Consider the following 21,310-nt stretch of genomic DNA (forward strand, 5'->3'; position numbering starts at 1 on the left):
CCCCTTCTGAAGACAGCCTTAAAACTGAATTTTTTTCATAATTACTTTTTTTTCTGGACTAAGGGGGGATAATTTGATCTTTTCTTTCTGCCTGCAACCATGTCACCCGTGATGGTCTTTGCCAGTGACCAATCATCACATCAGTGTGCCTGATGCAACTGCTGTATTAGCTTTTGCTAAGATGGACACCACCGCAGTGGCAAGAAAAAAAATCAGGCAATCCCCCCTACACGTTCCTTTTAACCAAGCCCTGTTTGGCAGATGTCTTTTGGAAAGCATCCCCCCTTGACGGAGCATTTTGAAGAGAGATTATGACTTCTCTCTTTCTGGTTATGTTACTGGATCTAGAACACTGGATACACTGTGTAGACTGGAAATACTTAAGGGGGAGAACTGTTCACCCTTTGCCCAGGAGCGACTATGAGTCTCTGGATAAATGAGTCAATTGAATGTGTTTCAATGGTCTCCTCTTCAAAGCTATTTCAAGATAGATTCGGCCACCACTTCTAACAGAAACAGCAGGATCAGCTTAGAAATCTTGAGAAGGGCTTCTGGTGATAGCACTTCTCTGGTAAAAAAAATATAAGTTTATCAGCAAAAGGGAGATTTTGCTAGACATTAGTTCAATATTTTTAAATTCCTTTTGCACTCAGACACTTGTTGGTCACATGCATTCACAAAACAAACACCTAATCTGACAAACACCATAGCTAAGAAATCTTACTCTTCCCATTTATTCTTTTAATACTGTATCAGACTTTCAGAGACAATTAAGAGTATGTCCAGAACAACTCAGAAGAGCTGAGTTAATCTGTGTTTCCTGAAATAATCACATAGGAATGGCTTCATTATTTGAAGACCATCCAGAACAGACTGTCTCTGGCTCTGCCCCCTTTTTATATTATTCACTTTCTTAAACAACCTTACATGCAATGCTGAGAAACAGGAAGACACAGCAGTTATTCCAAGACACTTTTAAGGTTCTTATACCTAGATGAAATAGCACAAAGGACAGTCTCTTATGTTAGAATATTATTTTGATTGTACATAGACAGCAACTCAGCAGGACATGTCTGATGACTTTGTGGGATTAAACATGTACATGGGCAAGTTCAGACCACGATGGATTATTGCTAGCATGCCTGTGTTTTGGGGGAAGTCACCAGAGTGCTGAAGTCCACCATAAACGCTGCCCCACAGGGCATTCATGGAGGCAATACATGCTTTCAGGCAAATTTTTCACTGAACATCCCTCTGGGGAGAACTTAAAACAATCAACAGTGTTAGGAAGACTTGTTTTCATCTTCCCTTTTCTAAACCAGAAGCTCGTTACCCAGAAGGTATCTGCTGTCTCAGTAAAAGGTATGTTATGAGATGGGAACACAGATGAATATAAATTCCAAGTAAAATTGGAAGCGTCAGAGTTACTACAAAAAAAGGAAGCACTGTATTTTCCAAGTGTTTAAGATTCAGTTCTTACCGGCAGTGAATGAAGTCAGGAACAGGATTATGCTGGCTAAAAGATGCTGCGTCAAGATTCATGCAAATTTCCACATTGTCTCCAGCCATGATCCGTACTGCAGCTTTATTTTCATCCTCAAATGTCTGCCTTTGTAAGGATGCACACAGCAGCAACATGAAATCATCTAGGAGAAAGCAGTGGTTGCAAGGAAAATGGGTGAGGTGTAGGGAGTGGTGGTAATATATTATAATGTAGTTACCAGACTGTTTTCCCACACTTTCAACCTCCAAGATTGTGCTATTTTCAATGCATTTAACACTGATTTGAAATATTTTAATGCATTTAGGTTTTTTTACCTGTCACCTTCTATGATTTTTATTGAGAAATAAATTAGAAATGGGGAAATAATTCACACTTTTTGATGACGCTTCGTTAAAAATGGGATACGGAAAAAACAGATGCAGAAATTACTAATTCTTTAATTTTTGTACTACATACAAAGCCACACTTAGTATTCAGTCTCCCACAGAATATGTCAGCTTGCTACTGGAGAGTAAATAAAAGTCTGGCTTCAAATTACACTGTACAGATGTTTTAAGCAAAGGACGTGTAAACACTTCACAATTATGTGCTAAAATACTTACAGACAAGGAAGACAGGGTTTGGTCTCACAATGAAATCTGGAAAGTATAACCACTTTATGATGTTGGAGTTGAAGTTGGCATTACCACTTCTCCATGGATAGTCTGTATGACAGAAGCACGCAAAAATGCAATCAGTACTTTATAACAATTACTTCATCCCTTTCTTCTGAATACTTATCAATTTTCCAGTACTTTTCTGCAAAACCAAGCAGCAGTAATTGTCCATAAAGGGTAAATGTCCTTACCTTTACAAGGAGCAGGTGGGATGCCAATGCAAAGGAAGTACTGAAATGTAATGATGCATGCCAGAAAACAGCAGTATTTTGGCCAAATCTCTGCAATAGCTTTTCTTCTACGTCGATACAATACAGCAATCAGCCAGAAGGCATGAATCATGGCATAAAAATCCATTCGTTGACCAATTACATTCACTGATAGAAGAAAACAGGTCTGGAAAAGAAATAAATATAAGCAACATTTGCAACCTGATGGCTAATTAATGCAGCAATGATAAACTATTCTGGATCCTGATAGAATGCCTGGCCACGTGCTGGGGCTGACTGCAGGAACCCTGTGCAAACCAACATGCTAAAACAGTTTGTATCTTTCCAACAGCAACCTCCCCCACCCCAACACCCCAAATTTTTGATACTCTTCTGTGAGTTTCAACTATGTGAATACAGCACTAAAGCAGGTTTCCATTACATGATAGCTAAAGATACAGAATGGAAAGACCATTGTTACAGTAGCCTATATTTGAAATGTTTAATTGTTGCCAAGCAAAGCACATATTACACAGCCATATATTTTGATAGCACTTACAGATGTTAAAAAGAAGAGGAACTATTAAGAATAGCAACAACTAAAGTGTATCCTCATGTGGGAACCAGACAAAAAGAAAAGGGATTTAGACCATACAACTTCTATTGGCTAGAGACAAATCCAGTCAGTTCCTGTAAGGCAGCTTTAGTCCTCCATTATTCTAAAGCCTCTGCATCCCAGAGCAATTCTGTTCTCTGGCTCCACTTAAAGTAGTCCCTTCACTCAGTGCCATGAAGCATGTTTTCAAACTTAGTGAATAATTCATAGTGAATCATTTATTCAGTGCACTTCACTATTTTGATTTTCTCTCTTCTCAGATTAGAATGAGGTTAAATTTATATGCCAAAGGAAATAGCTTGCTGATTAATTTTAATTTTCACTCATTCTTAAATCTCAGACTGGCTGTGAAGAGTTTACTTTATCAGTAGCAAAGTGTGGTAGTGTTTAATAGATAGGTCAAGAGCATTATTATGATTAAATTTGGGCTGCATTAGCCTAGGAATTGCCTTCTTCACATAACCATAGAAATTTGTGAAAAATAAATATTTCTACAAATATTTTTGAAAGTACATTTCATGTGTCTGTGAACAAACAGACAAGGTAAGAGAACAGACATGAAGCTTTTGCTTTTTTTTTTTTTTTTGGCACTTGTTTAGCAATAGCTTGTCTTCAAGGTGGGTTCAGTTCTGATGTTTTGCTGCTGAATTGCTTGAAGCAGAGAGAAGGAATACATTAGCTGAGCCTAAACCCCAGCAGTCTGGGCCACTGCTACTGGCAAAAAGACAAGAAGATCTTCTATGAAATAAGACTCTTACCAGATATTTAGGATACACCATGGATCTTCAGAAAAATCTCCTCATTCCTTTATACCTGCCTCCCCTAATTCTTTGTGTGCTTCTTGTCTACTGAAAAGTTCTTTGGAAAAAGAACCTTGTCTTACACAAGTGGCACAAAGCAGCAATAACCTTTGCTGGAGCTCTTGCTCCTGCAGATTTCTAGCAGCTATAGTAACAAGTATATAAAAAAAAAAAAAAAAGGATGTATTTGTGCAGCCAGAGGCAGAAGAAGCTTAGAAATGTTTAAACAGAGACAATGGCCTGCTAGCCCCTGCTTTCTTCTGCTCCTGTAGTCCCTGGTTCTCTGTGTGTGTGTGTGTGTGTGTGTGTGTGCATGAGAGGGTAATGCCTCACTTCTGTCCCTTGTGCCATCTGTTATCCCTTTTGTTCAGTTATAAATAAGACATAGGAAGAAAAGCAAGAGGAAAAACACAACTGTGGAAAGGTCTACCATTAGTGATGACTAAGAAGCATCCAGCTGTCAAACATAGTTCAAGCCACTATTCAAAACCAACACAATCAAAAGGTTTGGAATGATAGTCTAAGGAAAATTAATATATAGTGATTTACCTCCAAACCAAATTTGTAGAAGAAATAGTTTATGAAATATTTGACACAGTTTACCAGTCCATCATCCAGATGTGCTCTCGTAATATCATGGAAAATGGTTTTAGTCACAGGTGCAGTAAGGTTATTTCGACATCTGTAGTACTCTTGATGACGGTAGATTGTAACTTCAAAAGCCAGAATAGCCAGCATCAGTAAGTTATTCTATGAGGGACACAACCAGAAGAACATTAAATAAAAATCAAACCCCACAAGAAACTATAAATTTTTCTGATAAGCATAAACCCATGAATACTCAAATGGATGTTACCATTGAGTGCTTCTGCACTCCAGGATGTACCAGCACCTCTTCCTGGCTACTATAATTGAAACAAAGTAAGGTTCCTACCACTTCTTGGATTTTGATGAAACATATTGACATTCAGAAGATACATTTAAAGACATTCATTAAAAAATATTAAAATGAACACTAGTTGTGGAAAGAAAGGGGAGGGAAAATGCATTGACCCATTCATGTGCCCTCTCATGTTTCATAGCTTCTCTTAAGAAGCTCTCATTTGCAGGAGATAGAGGATACAAGCATCCACAAAGTCATCTGCAGGGGTTCAGCTAGCAAGCACTAACTTCCTAAAACTGCAAAGATGCTGGTAGTGCAAATATATCCTGGATACTCTTAAATGAACAGTCTATCTGTCAGTCCTCACTCAGGCACAGCCAGACTGACTGGGATGCAGTCTTGAGTGGCTCTGCTGTGAGTTTTTTTTCTCTAAGGAGGGAGATCTGCCCTATGCATAATAGAAGAGAGGTATTAACCAACTCCAAAAGTTGGTTAAAAAGACCATCTCAGAGAAAGTCCCTCAAGGAAGCCATAACTGAAGCGGCAATCTCTAGATCTCTGTTTACTGAGAAATATTTGGGACAAGAATGTTCTGAGACAGGTGCCACTGTTTGGGTTTTTTTTTGGTTTGGGTTTTGGGGTTTTTTTGACAAGAAGTTATTTTTGCTTGCTGTCGCAGGGCTTCCTACTCTTGTTGGGGGTTTTACACAATCCATCATAGACAGACTTCTTACTTCAACACTGCAGACATTTTGAACGTCTGTTACTAAAGAGGCATAACAGTAACACACCAAGACTTGAAGCTTGGGACCTTCAGGTCTAGCACTGGACGGAATACCTCTATGCAGAGGAGACATTTTATTTGCTAACTCAATGAAAACCCTTCTAGAATAATTTCTAATCCCAACGTATTATCTATTTATAACTGTAAAGCTCCTAGCATCCAGGCAGACACCACTAGGCAGCTTCACTCTCCATGCAGAGCTCTTGTGTCAGTAATTGCTCTTCCCCACATATATTCTTAACTGTGGGAGGTGCATGGCTAAGGGATTGAGAGGCAGAGGCACTACCAGGGCCTGATATGTTGACCGCCAGAGCTTCCAGGTCTTCCCTACACAAACAAAGCACACAGAGGTAAGCTCTCAGGGAAGAAATGAAGAATAAAACTAGTTAGATCAAAACTCACTGTTTTTCAGTCAACAAATTTCTGACAATCTTAAACTGTATATACAAAATTTTGGAGATTCTTTAAATTAAGAACAGACAGGCAAGGTTTCCCCTGGGAATTGGCACATTTTTATTGTAAGTAGGTTTTTTAATCAAGACAGGAATAATAAAATATTGCTTATAGGCATTAACCAAAAACAAGAAGAAAAACAAAAGACATCCACTTACTAGTGTCTGAATGAATTATTCCCTTAACTCATATTTTCTAAGCTGTGGCTAAGGAATAAGCACTTAAAAAAATTAACTGCTTATAGCATATACAGTCATTCAAGGCAACTACTCCAGTCAGACCCATCAGTCTTTTGGTATCTGAAAGCTATGTACCTCTAAATTACGTGAGTTCTTAAATATCACATTTCTTGGAGTGTTTTTAACAGATGGTAGTCAGAAAGCCATACTTCTACATGCAGGTTATCTTAATTGGTACCAAATCCCTTCTGGAAATATCCTGTGTAACAGATACGGCTTTCTGATGTCTCTTCCTCTCTATACTTCCCTATTATCAATGATTTGCATTACGTTTTGGGTTTTTTTTTTTTGTGTGGCAGACAATTTATTTCAAAAACATTGCTAACTTCATCACAAATAAGAAAATATCTCAAGACAGATAATTAAAGAAGTTACCCTTAAGTAGACAAGCAGGGGATAAGACTTCCTCAGTCCAACCCACTCTGCAGGATCAACTGGCCCACTGTAGAGGACTGAGGTTTTGAGTTCTTCTAAATTGACCTTAGTTTCATTCTCTCCTGGCTAAAAAGAAAATGCAACAGTTTATAAAAAATGAGTTTAAGTCTGATTGGGGAGGGAATGATAATCAACAGTAATACATCAGGTGAACTGTAGTTTTCAGTACTTGATATGCCTCCTTTTGCTCTTCTTCACTGAAGAAGGCAGCAGTCAAATCTTTTTAATATGCACTTGTACTCACCAATGTACAGTTACTGGAAAAAGTGCTGGGATCAATAGATGTGAGCTGGTACAACATTTTGCAGACAATAATCACACATGTCCAAACAGTGCAGATACTTGATGCCAGTGGGCGAAACTGAGCATATGGCAAAGCAAGAGCCCAGGCAATTAAAAACACAAAGTTAAACAGAGACACCTGAAAACACAAAAACAGGATGGAGATTACACGGAGTAACAAGAGAACTGAGAAAGTCTGACCCTTTCCATAGTAATTAAAAAAAATAATTAAAAGAAAGGGACACAGAGAAACTGTGAGAAAAATACAGAAAAAAAATTACAATATTCACAATAACATGGACACAAAGTGGTGAGTGAAGAACTTAATAGTCGGTTTAAGAAGAATGTTATCTCCTACATAATATTAATACTATTAGACCCACAAAACTGCATATGCACCCTACAAACAGACACGAAATATGGAGGGCCACATTCTGGTTCTGCTGCTTTAGTACACATAAAACAAAGAAGAGATGATACAGATCCCACCTTCATCCTTTTGACCTTTTTCCCCCCGAAAACATGAGAAAAAGGATTTTTTGTTAGTGAATCCTGTCCTACTACCCTGCTAAAGGAATGATTATGTTAGGCAGAGAACTTGCACTGCTCACACCAAAGGCATAGCTAAAGGTGTCGCTCCCTTTTTCTTTAGGCATAGTTCCACATTCCTGTTTTTTCAGCACCAGACACAGTTTAAGTAATTTTTCTAGATGTTCCTTCCCAACCTTTTTCTACATCGTCCATCCCTGGATGATGCCCACAGCCAGTTTGAGCAGGGGAGGGATTACATCTTGAGTCCAAAGATTTAGACTAATAAAACCTTAATATCTGGAGAAAAGAGGAGGGCTGAGAAAGTCTAGGCAGATAGAACACCACCGTGGAAGATGTCAAGGCAGGTTCCCAGCAGCTGACAAGCCCAGCTGGATCCCACAATTCCAGTGAGGTCTGGCATGAGGAAGGCTCTTCCTACACTTGGGCATGGCACTGCACAGCAGATGTTGACAAGCCTCCACCATGGGTAAGATTTTGACAGTGGGTGTTTACTTGCCTCTTTCACTGTGACCCATATGATGTAAGAGGAAACGATTTTGATGATGTGCAGTTCCAACAGCCACCACACAAAGACTTGCATCTTATGAAAATACTCCAGGAATTTCAAAAACAGCACTGTAAGGCGGTCGATCACCAGATGCCACTTGTTCCTTAAGTCTGCAGAGATGTTCAAGCAGAACCATTGGGAGGAGAAAAACAGAAGGTCTCTATAAAAAGGAATTCTCTACTAAAGCAACAATAAGCTTTCTACTTCTAGGCCATAGAGTAAGACAAGAATGAGGTTAAAAGTGTGGCTCAGTGGTTAACTAAGACAAATGGGGTTGAGGCTCACTTAGCTGTGGTGCTCTCCCTTCTGACCCACATTCACTGAAAGGATTCCTTACTTCAGAAGTGGTGGTAGTGGCTTCCCTTTCCAATTCTGCTTTTATTCCTCTCTAGCAGAGACCTTCTTGAGCTCCATTTTCCTCCATTATCTTTGGACCTAAGCTTAGGGATCCCATCCAGGGACTAGATCTGAGATGCTCCAGCCCTGGCCCTTATCCAGGTCAGAAAGAATAGGATTTTGTTTGATGTTTGGAAACTATGGTCCCAATCTGTTATCAGAAAGCACAGACTACTCCTATTCAGAAAGCTTTTCAGCCAACCTCGAAGAGATCATGCACACTAGGAGCAGAATTCTTGTCGCATGGGTTTAGACAGCTATACTATAGATGTCTTCATATGTCAGAGTTATCTAAATTCCCTTGCAAACAGCACACTCACCTAGAGTGTGATTTGTGCCATCCCAGAACAGACATCTACAACAGGCAAGGCAAATTTCAGGCCAGTTGACTATTTCTCTCAGTTAAAGAGGGAGCTTTAGCAATTAAGATCCTGAAGCTGGGTGAATGTGTCCCTTCACAGACAGTATTTTGCTAAAAAAGCCATCCTCCCAAATAATACCCCAGTGAGCAAGCATGTAGCATCATCTATTACATATGAGTGTATATGACAATACATATGTTGAACAGTGCTCTATAAGTGCTTTATTTGCTTGTGGGTTGGCATAAAACTGTTTCACCAGGCTGGTATATGTTAGTATAAAGTCTTCACACTGTATTAAAGGTTTCAGATGCATTTTGGAGATTAGGAAGGATTTTGTATGCTGTGAGAACATTCTTACAGTTAATATCCGAGATGGAAACACATCACCATCTAAGCTGTAAAAATGCAAAGCAGTTACCAGCTCCTGTATGCTATTATTTCATCTTATCTGGTTATTTTATATATAAAGCAAACCAAGGTGGTTATTCTGTGCATATTTGTGTGAAAAAACACATGCACACTTGTGTGAAAAAGCTGACTTTTGGAATACGTTACAAGCAAATTCCAATTATTTTTTCTTCTACCCTTTTTCTCCAACCTGAACTTTGAAAAAGCTAATAAAAATGCTGCGTGATGTAAATACCATGACTAAATAATTAAATTTGGAAATTAATTAAGCTATACAATTCTAATCCTTCATGTGTGCTTTTGTAAGCACAAGTGTATTTTCAGAATGTCTTTATAGAATTAGACGTTCTCACTTATTCTTTCATTGCATTTATTTTAATTTGCAGCATTACTGCCATGCAAGGTATATCCAAAGAGTGACAGTTAAGTGGAACAGGGCAGGTAAGGTACTGTAGCGAGCTCTGTCTAGCATGTACAGACACTACATGGACAGGGGATAAAACATAAGACTGGCCACATCCATTGAAAAATTGTACATCACTGTAACAAAGTCTGCACACGTGAACATGTTAAAATAATGTTAAAAGTCCAGCCATATGGCTAAATAAAAATTATTTCTTTGGTAGAAATAAATGCTTGTACAGCTTAAAGATGGATCACATGTGGCAAGCAGCACCTCGTGCTATTGTCAAGCCCTGCTGCTGCAGTGCAGAAGGGGGCCCATGGAGAGGGCTGCAGCTCCCCACTTCCCTGCTTGCATGTGTCACTGCACAGGGTAACCTCCAACAGCTGGCCTCTGTCCCCAGGCCTTTCCAGCATGTAGGGTGCAACAAACTCATCAGTCCTCATAGACCGCATGACAGCTGGCCAAGAAAGGTTTCCATGGCCCAAGAACTTGGACTGGACTTGTGCAAAGCTTTTGACACTGCCTTGCACAACATCGTTGTCTCTAAATTGGAGACATCCATTTGATGGATGGACCACTCAGTGAATAAGGAACTGGCTGGATGGTCGCACTCAAAGAGTTGCAGTCAATGGCTTGATGTCCAAGTGTAGAGCAGTGACAAGTGACGTTCCTCAGGGGTCAACATTGTGACCAGCACTGTTTAACATCTTTGTTGGTGACATAGACAGTGGGATTGAGTGCACCCTCAGCATGTTTGCTGACGACATCAAGCTGTGTGGTGCAGTCGACATGCTGGAGGGAAGGGATGGCATCCAGAGGGACCTTGACAGGCTTGAGAGGTGGGCCCGTGCAAACCTCATGAAGTTTAACATGGCCAAGTGCAAGGTCCTGTACCTGGGTCAGGGCAATCCCAAGCACAAATACAGGCTGGGTGATGAGTGGATTGAGAGCAGCCCTGCGGAGAAGGACTTGGGAGTAGTAGTGGATGGAAAACTGACTATGAGCCAGCAATGTGCGCTCACAGCCCAGAAAGCCAGCCGTATCCTGGGTTGCATCAGGAGAAGCGTGGCTACCAGGTAAAGGGAGGTGATTCTCCCCCTCTCCTCTGCTCTTGTGAGACCCCATCTGGAGTACTGCACACAGCTCTGGGGCCCCCAGTAAGGACATAGACCTGCTCGAGCAGGTCCAGAGAAGGCCATGAAGATGATCAGGGGGCTGGAGAGTCTTCATTATGAGGACAGGTTGAGAGAGTTGGGGTTGTTCAGCCTGGAGAAGGCTCCAGGGAGACCTTATAGTGGTCCTGCAGTACTTAAAGTGGGCCTAGAGGAAAGATGGGAGGGACTTTTTATCAGCAAGTGTAGCAATAGGACAAAGGGTAACAGCTTTATACTAGAAGAGGGTAGATTTAGATTAGATATAAGGAAGAAATTCTCACCACCAATGTAAGGGTGGTGAGACATTGCAACAGGTTGCCTAGAGAAGTTGTGGATGACCATCGCTGGAAGTATCAAAGGCCAGGTTGGATGGGGCTTTGAGCAACCTCATCTAGTGGAAGGTGTCCCTGTCCATGGCAGGGGGGTTGGAACTAGATGATCTTTAAGGTCCCTTCCAACCCAAACCATTCTATGATTCTATAAGGAACACCTCTGTGAGGGAAGATGTCCCAGCCAGGAAGACATAGTTTTAGCTCAGTTCTCCTGGGGCAGCTAAGCAAGACGTGCTGCCATTTTGCCTTGACAAAGACCGTGTTTCTATTTATGTGTCACAGTCCTGTGAATATTGATATGAGCAACTAAACCTGTGGTAAGGCCATTTCCAGACAATACAGCTTCCTTGGGTGTTAAATGCCCTTCCCTGGTTTTCACTCATGGCTCACATTCCAACTGAGTCACAGAAATAATTCATGTTAGGAGTTCATCCTAGCAATATCAAGGATGACAACATCAGTCTTACCCATGTCTGTACTTAGGCATTCTTATGTTCATCTGGGATCAATTATACATTCCCTATTCAGAAGTGAAAAATATGACACTAATGTGCACATGAATAATGAAGCAAAGCCATTGGGACTTCTGCACTGGACTGCCTTGAAAGCATGCAGTATCAGAGATTAAATATGTATGTGTATTTTCTTTATTATAAAGAGATTTTACTCTAAAGGAGTTCTTAGGATTTGGGGTAACCTATTAATCCAACCCAGACCACCTAGAAGAAAGAAGTGGGTTTTCTTTTGTTTTCATCCTCTCATCATCCTACAGAAACAGTGTAATTTTTCCCTAGAAAAGAGTGTAGCCTGTTGAATAATTGACAAGTAGCCATCTGCTCAGTTCAGGCTCTTTTGGCAAAGACTGTATGTAGAACTAGGAGGAAAACCTGATGACTGAAATGAGCAGGGATGACCAAGAATAAACCGTCTGTTGCCACTGCTACCTAAGGCTGAGGAAAGCGAAATTTGCAATCTGTAGGGCTTACCTGTAGTTTCTTCTTCCTCTGATTCATTGTCTTCATCATCATCATCTTCCTTGTCATCATCTTCCTTTTCTTCTTTTCCTTTTTCGACCCTCCCTTTCCCTCCCTCCCCCTCTGGCTCTTCCATTCTTTTCTCACCAGCCTCTTCCAGCATTTTATCCTCTTCCTTTTCTCTGCTGGCTGTTAAATTCATCATAGTTATGTCAGGCAGGCTTCCATCTTGGTGCACCAGTCTGTTGGCAAATAGTAGCATGTCAGCGAACTGAGCAGCAATGACATTGTAGTCTTTTTCAAGATGTATAATCAGAAAAAAAAAAAGCTCATGGAAAATGCCTTAGAAGTGGAAAAGTTAATGATTCTGGTACTTTCTCCAAACACACACTGCAAATTGAGTTGGAATGTATTAGTAACTACTTCTCACTCAGATACTAATGGTTAGTTAGTAATGAGTGGTATTGACACTTAAACTTGACATTTTCCCCAATGGAGAAAATGGTCAGAGTTTAAGATGTAGAAGCATGAAATGACATTGTTTAAGAGGAAACATTTCATGACTTCATAGGGGACTTACTCATTTTGGTGGTTTGGTATTTTTTTCTTGAGGCTGCTCAAAGTAATTGGAACAGAAAGAAAAAGGGAGATGAGAACAGAGGGGTTACAGAAGAAGGTCATTGACAAATATGTCATGCTACATCACAAGTCAGAAAGCATTCTCCTACTCCATCTGCAGAAGCCTTCTGATGCCAAGAGCATGCCATCATGACATTCACAGGGCGCTTCTAGAAAGAAACAAGGAATTGCAGCACAGATGGAAAGGGGGCAACCTATTTACACCAGTGCTAAATATGGTCAATGCTGTACTGTGCTGTCAGTAATGCAGCTGAATCGTCACAAGTATTTGACTGATTACTGTAAACACATTTCCACCTTCTTCCAATTGAAAGATGCAGCTGGGAAGCCAAAGACTTTGCAAATTTTCTTCCAGCTATAGGTTTGGGAACAAATGAAAGCAAAAGTTCCATGGCTGTGGCTTCAGTATATTTTATAATGTCTGTCTTTAATAGTGCCATTCATTCTCTCTTTTCTACATCCCACAGAGAATTTTTCTTAGATATATGTCAGTCTCCTAATAAATCTATTAGTAATTTTCAGACTACCAAAACTGGGATACAACTGATTTAACACAGAAATGGTATTTCTCTATTGCCATGGTGCCAATTTTTTCTGAGATTTATTCAGTGTATATATATTTTCTTTACTGAGAAAAGGGATAGTCTCTTATGGCTTCAGATATTTTTGTTTTTCTCCCCCAGCTGTGCTGTTGGGACTCACCTCCATATTCGCAGAAAACCCACTCTTCCTAATTTCCTCATCCTATGTGCTTTGCTGAGCACAGCACTTACTGCCACAAATAGTCCATTTGAATGCGACTTCTTGCAATAAAATCTCCCTTTGGCAAGTGCATATCTATATGATCAGGTCACTAAATGTTTAGTTATGCTATTGAAATGACTACACTCAGCATACTTTCAAGCACCTGTTAGACTGTTCCTGGACTAATGCAAGTAACTTTAATATGCTACAGTACCATTTCAGGGATTTATTTTTCATGATGTGAAATTCTGGCATATCACCATTTAGACAGGAAATTCTGCCCATTTTAACTAGGATTTTTACAGTTCAAGAAACAAAAAAAATCTAGATTTATCCATCTGATCATTAAAAAATAAGAGCAGTTATTGAGAAAGTCAAACAAGCAGAATTATTTTTCAAATATTTGGGAGTTCCAGTTTCTTCAAGATGGAAACTTTGGTGGCTCAAATGAGGGAAAAACTACAGAAATTTGACTAAACAGTCCTGAAATCGAAATACCGTACCAATTACCAAAAAGCAGAAATGGTGGTTTAAAAGTAGAATTTTAACAAGATGGTCAAGCACCAAAAAATCTCACTGAATAAATCCACTCATGACAATAATTACTAAAATCCCTTATCATGGACTGGGCAATGAACCTGAGTGTCCCATAATCAGAAAATCTCTTATACTCAACAATATATCCTATTGAATGGCTACTGAAAATAGAGCTTTTTGTATGATATACTTTATTTTCATATTTAAGCTAGCATATATACCAAAAGGATATTGAAATCTCTGTAAAATGACTAAACAATAATATTCCCTAAAATGACATAATCTAACTTTGCATTCCTAAAACTCTTATAAAGTACCAACAGAAGGGTCATGTATAAAGAAGAGAGAATGAATTTTTAGTTCAGTTCAAATGTTATGTAGATCACCAGTTATTATAAATCACCAGAGCCCATTTGAAAGTGCTTATATGAATATATTATATGCAAGTATCCATATAATCAGACAGGTTTTGCACACATGCAATTGCATTGATTTTAATGAGGTATCTTCCCAACTGACTTTTATAATGGAAAAATCTACATTCACACTGGTGCAAATCAAGGACTTAATGACTTACCTCAGTGTAAACTGGACAGAAACACAGTAACCCCATAGGATTTTGTATGAGAGAACTCATCTTTCTCTTATTCATATAGCTCCCACACATATCCAGGAGATCCAGAAGGTGATAGGATTATAAAGGTGGGTACATGCAATATATATACCTGATAAAGCCTCGGTATGAGCTTAGTTTTCAGTATGTCAGCATTTAGTTCTATCAACATGAGTAGGCTTGAGCACAGGACCACGTGCTCAGGAGATCCAAGGCTAGATAAAAATCCCTACCCACTATTCAGAAAGTTAGTCTATTTTGAATATTTCTTCCCAAACTTCCCCATTTATTTCTAGGGCTGTTTTTCCTCTTTTTTAAATTCTTTTTTCCACTATAAGATCACATGATATCACATAACAGACAACACTGAGGTATTAGGGTATAAAAACCGCACTAGTTTAGAATATCTAAGAAAAGCTACTCATACAGGCTTCACAGCCAGTCAGACGTAACTTCAGGTTGGAAACCACATACTGGTGGGAAGTTATCCAAAATAACACAAAGGTATTGTGTCTGATACTTAGGAAGAGAAATAACTAAATAATAATGCAGACAACAAGCCTTGAAGGTACAGCCACTAATGCTTTTAACTGAGAGCATTTCTTACCCTCAAATTCATTAAATAGGGTATCAATAATGAGAAGTATACTAGTAGACCTAGTTTTAGGCATCAAAGCAATTTCAGAGGACCCTGAGTGCTTTCCCTGCTTTTGTAAGGGGGTTTGCTGCCTGCATCCAAGGCCAGCTGGCTGATACACATTGGGGTATGTGGACAGGCCAGGAAGCCTCAGCATAGTGGGTCCCCCTCCTTTCTTTGGAAGCTGCTTTCATGCTGGGGCTCTCGCTCCTACATTGTGGCTGCATCACAGCTGTGTCTGCGCCTGCTCTCATGCCTCCCTGACCCTAAAAGCCTGACACACAGACTAACTCTCTGCCTTTGCCACCCATCTGGCTTGTCGTTATGGACTTGCTGGGAGCTCACCAGGTTAGGGCTGACCCTCGTTACCATCTTTGGATCTGATCCTCACCCTCAGTTGCTGGTTCCTGTTCCTGACTCCCTGTGGGTAAGAACCCAGCCTTGCCTCCTGGTCGTGCTCCTTGGCTCCCAGCTTTCCTGCCCTTGCTGCTCCCTGACACATGGGCTGCCTACAAACCAGGTTTCCAGCTCTGGTGAACTTTAAAGAACCCTGGCCTAAACTATGTGATGACATTTGAAGAAGGAGCATGAACATGACACATAAATTAACTTCTTGTTAGAGCAGGTAGTCAAAAATAACTAAACAAGGGATTTTCTTGGCTTTTCTGTTTAGATTCAGTAGCAACAACAAACTCAGAAGTCCTTCTATTCTCGGAGCTGATTAAACAAAAGCCCACATTTACTCCAGGATATATTTTGAAAGAAAACGATTTTGTGGAACTGTTTTCAAGATACCGTTTATAAAAGGATGACGATGATGGCACTATGAGCTTTTGTAATTTGGATCCTGTATCACCCAACTCAACCCATGAATTATCAGCCTTAGCATGCAGTGGTTTCAATGTACTGCCTGTTCCATTTCTGTCTTTGAATCGGAAAATCTCAGTCTGTACAAACTCATAATACATACTGCACATTTAACCAACCTGGCTCTCAAACTCCCCTTCTTAGGTGCTTGTGAGGAAGACAGGGATGTGTGCCTGTGTGTTCATGTGCGCATGCAGGCATGCATCCTTCCATGCACAAAGGGTAGATAAATGAGCTTCCTCAACCAAGTCTATTGTCTGCAGCCCATTACAAATAGCACCAATTATTCCTGTATTGAGGCATGGGCAAAGTTTAAGAGAAGAATTCCCAGGTGGGAGATGAACTCACAACGTATAAATATGCAGGAGAGATGTATTAACCGCTTCACCAGCTTTAGGAGATTACAACCCCTGAACATTATCTCCCTGCTTACTTCATAGTACTGTGCAGCAAGAACATACTTTGTTTTAAGGCAATTAGAAGTAACAAAAAAGTTAAGGTACATCTGTTTTAAAGGAAAGGAAGAATTGAAGTACCCACCTATTAATTATTAGATAAACACGGCCATTGACTTTGGCATGGCTATGAGGTGGGAGATGAAAGCACAAGAATGCATGAGATGAAAATGGGAAATGAATTAGAGAGAGAGAAAAGGAAACTGTTAAATAGGAATGAATGCACTTCCCTATCTACCAAGAGAGACACATTGTCATAACAAAGCACAATCTGACAGTTTAACACACACCATGCAGTGAAAAGTCTAGGAAGCTTATAAATGCAATACTTAGACATTTAGATCACATGCAACTTCAGTTAGAACTACAGGTGCTTCTCATAGTCCCCAAAATGTGTGAACAGCCTCTACTGCTTTATCTCAAGTAAGCCTTTATCCTTAAAAATAGGTATTTTGCTTCTTTTTTTATTTAAAGGTAATTATGATCGAGCATCATACCACAGAAATTATCTACCCCACAGCCTTTATCTCTGCCATACCATAATTCATGGTACAGCAAGGACATGGGCTTGGAAAGTCCCAATCAGAGGATTTTTTTTCTCTTGATCATTTCTGCCACCTTTAAAAATAGTGAGAAGTGCCTCACTGCCATCTCCAGTTTCCATCCCGTCTATTTGCAGCTGGCAGAGCCTTACTCTTGAACTCAACCCTGTTAACTTTGCTCACGTCAAGCAGCATCTTAATACATGAACAGTCTCAGCATTTTTAACAGGACTCTTCAGTTAGACACAAACATAATACCATAATCATACATGGCAGTTCAGGGGCAGATGGAGGAACTGAAGCTGCTGTCTCTATTAGTTTCATGACTAGCTCTCACCTGCTGTGGTTATTTTAACAAGTTTGCTGTTAAAAGGACTGAGTTCTGCCTGCTGACTCAAAATTAAGGATCAGATTCTTTATTTAAAGTTTTTGCTTATTGCAAAAGAAACAGCATAAAAGCAGTTTTTAAAGGTAAACTAGCTGTTGAATGCATGCTAGTGTTTTCAAAGGAAAATGGAAAAATAATTTTTAGTGGCTTTGTAAAAAAATTGCACATATACATGTGAGTCTTGAATCTGTGTTTTAATTGTCCCTGCAACTTATTTCTATTGCTAGAGTTACTGTTAAGCTGGAGCTGGTTGTGCTAGTTCTTATCCAGCTTTATACATCATCAGTACAAATGTCAGCTGAGCTCTCATCCTGAAGCTTTGAACTATGAAGTTGGCTGATGCTCAGAACTGATTTATCACATTGAGGGAAGAAGACAGATGGATCTTCATATGTCAGGCAGTTTTAATGGTAGTACAAACAGAAGTGTTCTGGTTTGGGTATTGGCCATACTTGTGAAAGTTTCTGAGGAGGAACAAATGATATACATGATAACTGTGATTTTCAAACACTGCAAAATGGCAAATGTAGCACATACGCTACATTTAAGAGTTAAAAATATCTAGCTACTTATCTGACAGCTCAATACAATCTAGTACATATTTAGACTTAAAAAGATAGCATTATAGTAGCAAGACAAAAAAGCTAATATCACATGATTCTCTTCCCCTGTCACTTTAGTAAAATGCCTGGTGTGACAACGAATGTCTGTTTTCAGCACCTTATCTCAAGGCTACTTACACCAGGCAAAAATTTTTGCTCTCAGCAAGACACTGAAACATTTTGTGTCTTTAGTATCAGTGGTTCCATCCTTCAGGAATGATGTGACTTTAGTCACAGTGATTCTCTTCATGATAACATTTGGAGAGCCGTATCATATTTTGGTATCTTTCATGTGTAAGAGAAAGCTTTCTAAGTAGTGGTTTCACAGGCAGAGTGTACTGTACCATGAACCCACCTAAATCCTGGGAGTGCCTCGGAGGGTTTTTTCCACTTTGTGCCTACTGGATTGTGTTAGTAGGGAGGTGGAAGCTGTTACTCATCACAAGTGCAAAATGTATGAGCTACAAAACAGCTTGCACAGTTACTGCAAACTGTAATGCATTCCCCCAAACGCCTCAGCCCAGGAACAACCCCCATTTCAGCTCAAACACCTATCTGGGCTTGACTGCCCAACTGAGAGATGTTAACGTGTACCTGCTGCTACACACAAAGTCTGCTATGGGCAAAGAAAGTTTGCTCACAGGCCATTTCAAAGGGCCCTTGAATTGACCATCACATTTAGCAATTCAAGAAAAGCAAAAGGATAAGGTATTAAAGGGTAAGTTTAAAAAACCCCACAACATTGTTAGGAAATTTTGTCAAGTTTGATTTTTCTGGTTTTAGCGATTATTTAAATACAGAAACTGGAAGCATTCTATAAAAGTAGAGGTTATTCATACTAAATTGAATGCATGAGGAATATTTGAAATGCTTTTGTAAATCTATCAAGTCCTAGAGCAGAATTCTCTGTTAAGATAAACTGTCGTTATTCCACAACACACTGTGGTGTATGTGATGTTATGCAGCTAGTCCCCATTCATAGAAGTGCAGCTGAATTACACTTATCGCTGGAGAGGTAAACACTAAAAAGTGTCTAAATGAATTGGTTTATTCAAAGAATTAGAGTAAATGTCATTGCATAATATATCACTACGTATTATGAAACCATTTATCTCTCTTAGAATCCAGGAGCAGGATCCTAGGTCAGATATTTTTTATGCAGGAGATATGGAACAGTTAAACAGAGGAAAAGTGAGATCCCAGAATCATGACAAATGCTAATGAACTTCTGGATGAGATCGCTGAATGTCTCAAAGAGCTAGCATAGCCAAGGGTCAGTACTTTAAAAGAGTGACCACAGGTTTGGGATTTTTCCATTTCTGAAATTCAACTTTACAAAAAGGCCTAATTGTCCAATGCAAATGCATTTGCCAAAGATCTCCCAATTTTCATTTGGCCCTCGAAATGGACATTGCAAAACAGAAGTGACCCAAATTAAAAGCCTTATTTCCTATTATTGACAGGACTTACAAAAAGGCACACATAGCAATTAAGCATCTAACTCCCATTAAAGGTCAAAGCCAATGAGATAATACATAAACACTGCTAGTACTTTTGAAAATGTACCCCAAAATGAAAAACTTCAGTGTGTAGGGAAAAGTGGGGGAAGGCAGATACTGTGGTGGTCATTTGTTTAGCTGGGTGCTGGATACCGAGCACCTTCTTTTTAAGCCAGGTAGTCACAGCAAAGGCAAATAACAACTAATGAAAAGTGAGAATTACAAGACAGTCAGAAACAGCATTTTCATACAGATAACCAATAGCTCCATTTACTTTGTTTCTGTACCTGTAAATAGTGTTGTCCTGTTTGCTGGTTACAGCTTTTAAATCGGTGAGCTGGAGAAACCGGTCATGGAAATAGTGAAGGTGTAAGATACACGCCAGTAGGAAGGAGGTGGGGATAAAGATGCGTGTGAAGAGCTCAGCCACAGAAAACCGTTTTAAGCCAAGGTCCTCTAACCTGAAAAAAAAGTAAGCCACTAAGCCACATTTTCACACCAAATCTTTTTCTTGCCATGAGACATTATTACAAACTATTTGCAATAGGAAATAAAAGGAAGGCTGGTACTTGTTACGTGGTTTTCTAAAGCAGCAATTTTTACAAAGCAAATATCTTGCATTTGGACTCAGTAATGTACAGAGATACTATAAATGTACAGAGTCAAATAAACCAACCCTGCCATAGAGCTCTTGAACCAGATGAGTTATCTCTGACTGAAAGTCCTGCACTAGACATCCACTCATATTGCATATACTTCCTCAAGCTTCTGTTGAGAAATGTTGAACACATCATGAGGAGGAAGAGACTCATCCCTCCTCATTAGCAGGAGGATAGGTCCACCTTCATCAGCTCCAGACATCCTGCAAATCTACCCTTAATCTCTTCTCGGATCTTGTTGCTATGGTCAAAGAGGTAGAGAGAAGTATTGGCACTGTATTGGGAATAGTAGTGATGCCAAGGCCTTGACAGCAGATGGGTGAAAATATGACTCTTTGAGCCCCTCTCATGTCCTTGCTCATCTCTATTGTTACACCAATAAATCTATGGCTTCAGAGCTGAGTGCTTAAAGTCAGCTATGCCTGGGGATGGTCTCACGATGTTTTTCCACCATAAGAAGGAAGACTACTCGCAGATCTTTCCACCACACTGAACTCAAAAGTCCAAAGAAAAAAAAATGAAATTAATCAAAACCACTTACTTGCTTTCATCCAGGCCTGTCATGTTCTTCCACAACCCAGGGAATGACTCAAACTGGTAGGTATAGATGAAGATAAGTACCAACATCGTGTAAACAACCACTGACATCCAGAAGTACTTTAAAATCTTTCTCCACCACTCATAGTGCACCTGAAAATTACACATTAAAGATGATGAAACAGGCTGAAGACAGACACTGACAAAAATACTGACAACACTGTACTGGAAAACAAAGACAAAGAATACTATCTTTCCTAGCTTGCCTGAAGTAAACAACGCTTACCCAACAGTTATTTGAGATACAATTTTTACTCCTGAGGCACATGCACTCAAGTACAGGTTTTTGTGTAAAAATGTCTGCTGGGACATGGTCACAGACATAAAGGCCAGAGACAGCTTCAGTCACTCAGTTTCATCACCATTAGGTGATGAAAGTCCAGAAGAGGGGCTCCATGCTCATTGGTGTGTGGAAGCTGTATGAACCAGCTGTCATAAAAACTGGTGGCTATGTAGGACGTGCACAGGCCCAGAATTTTCCCACAGATGTTCCAAAGCTCGCAGTGATATGGGGTGGTATCCCAGAGCAGAGGTGTGTA

General features: G+C 39.8%; 1 protein-coding gene across 1 annotated transcript in view; it reads right to left on the minus strand.

Moving 5' to 3' along the window:
- Nucleotides 1-21,310, minus strand: part of PIEZO2 (piezo type mechanosensitive ion channel component 2) — a 316,515-nt gene that overhangs the window by 65,693 nt on the left and 229,512 nt on the right. Inside the window, exons 16-27 of the mRNA XM_074847751.1 lie at nucleotides 20,716-20,864; nucleotides 19,803-19,976; nucleotides 16,570-16,611; nucleotides 12,573-12,605; nucleotides 12,005-12,234; nucleotides 7,910-8,070; nucleotides 6,824-7,000; nucleotides 6,520-6,645; nucleotides 4,335-4,535; nucleotides 2,352-2,556; nucleotides 2,107-2,208; nucleotides 1,481-1,646 (exon numbers count right to left, since the gene is read on the minus strand). Of these exons, the coding sequence (XP_074703852.1) occupies nucleotides 1,481-1,646; nucleotides 2,107-2,208; nucleotides 2,352-2,556; nucleotides 4,335-4,535; nucleotides 6,520-6,645; nucleotides 6,824-7,000; nucleotides 7,910-8,070; nucleotides 12,005-12,234; nucleotides 12,573-12,605; nucleotides 16,570-16,611; nucleotides 19,803-19,976; nucleotides 20,716-20,864 (1,766 nt within the window). The remainder of the gene's footprint in view (nucleotides 1-1,480; nucleotides 1,647-2,106; nucleotides 2,209-2,351; nucleotides 2,557-4,334; nucleotides 4,536-6,519; nucleotides 6,646-6,823; nucleotides 7,001-7,909; nucleotides 8,071-12,004; nucleotides 12,235-12,572; nucleotides 12,606-16,569; nucleotides 16,612-19,802; nucleotides 19,977-20,715; nucleotides 20,865-21,310) is intronic.

This window comes from Strix aluco, chromosome 1 (genome assembly GCF_031877795.1).
Source record: "Strix aluco isolate bStrAlu1 chromosome 1, bStrAlu1.hap1, whole genome shotgun sequence".
Classification (NCBI taxonomy): Eukaryota; Metazoa; Chordata; class Aves; order Strigiformes; family Strigidae; genus Strix; species Strix aluco.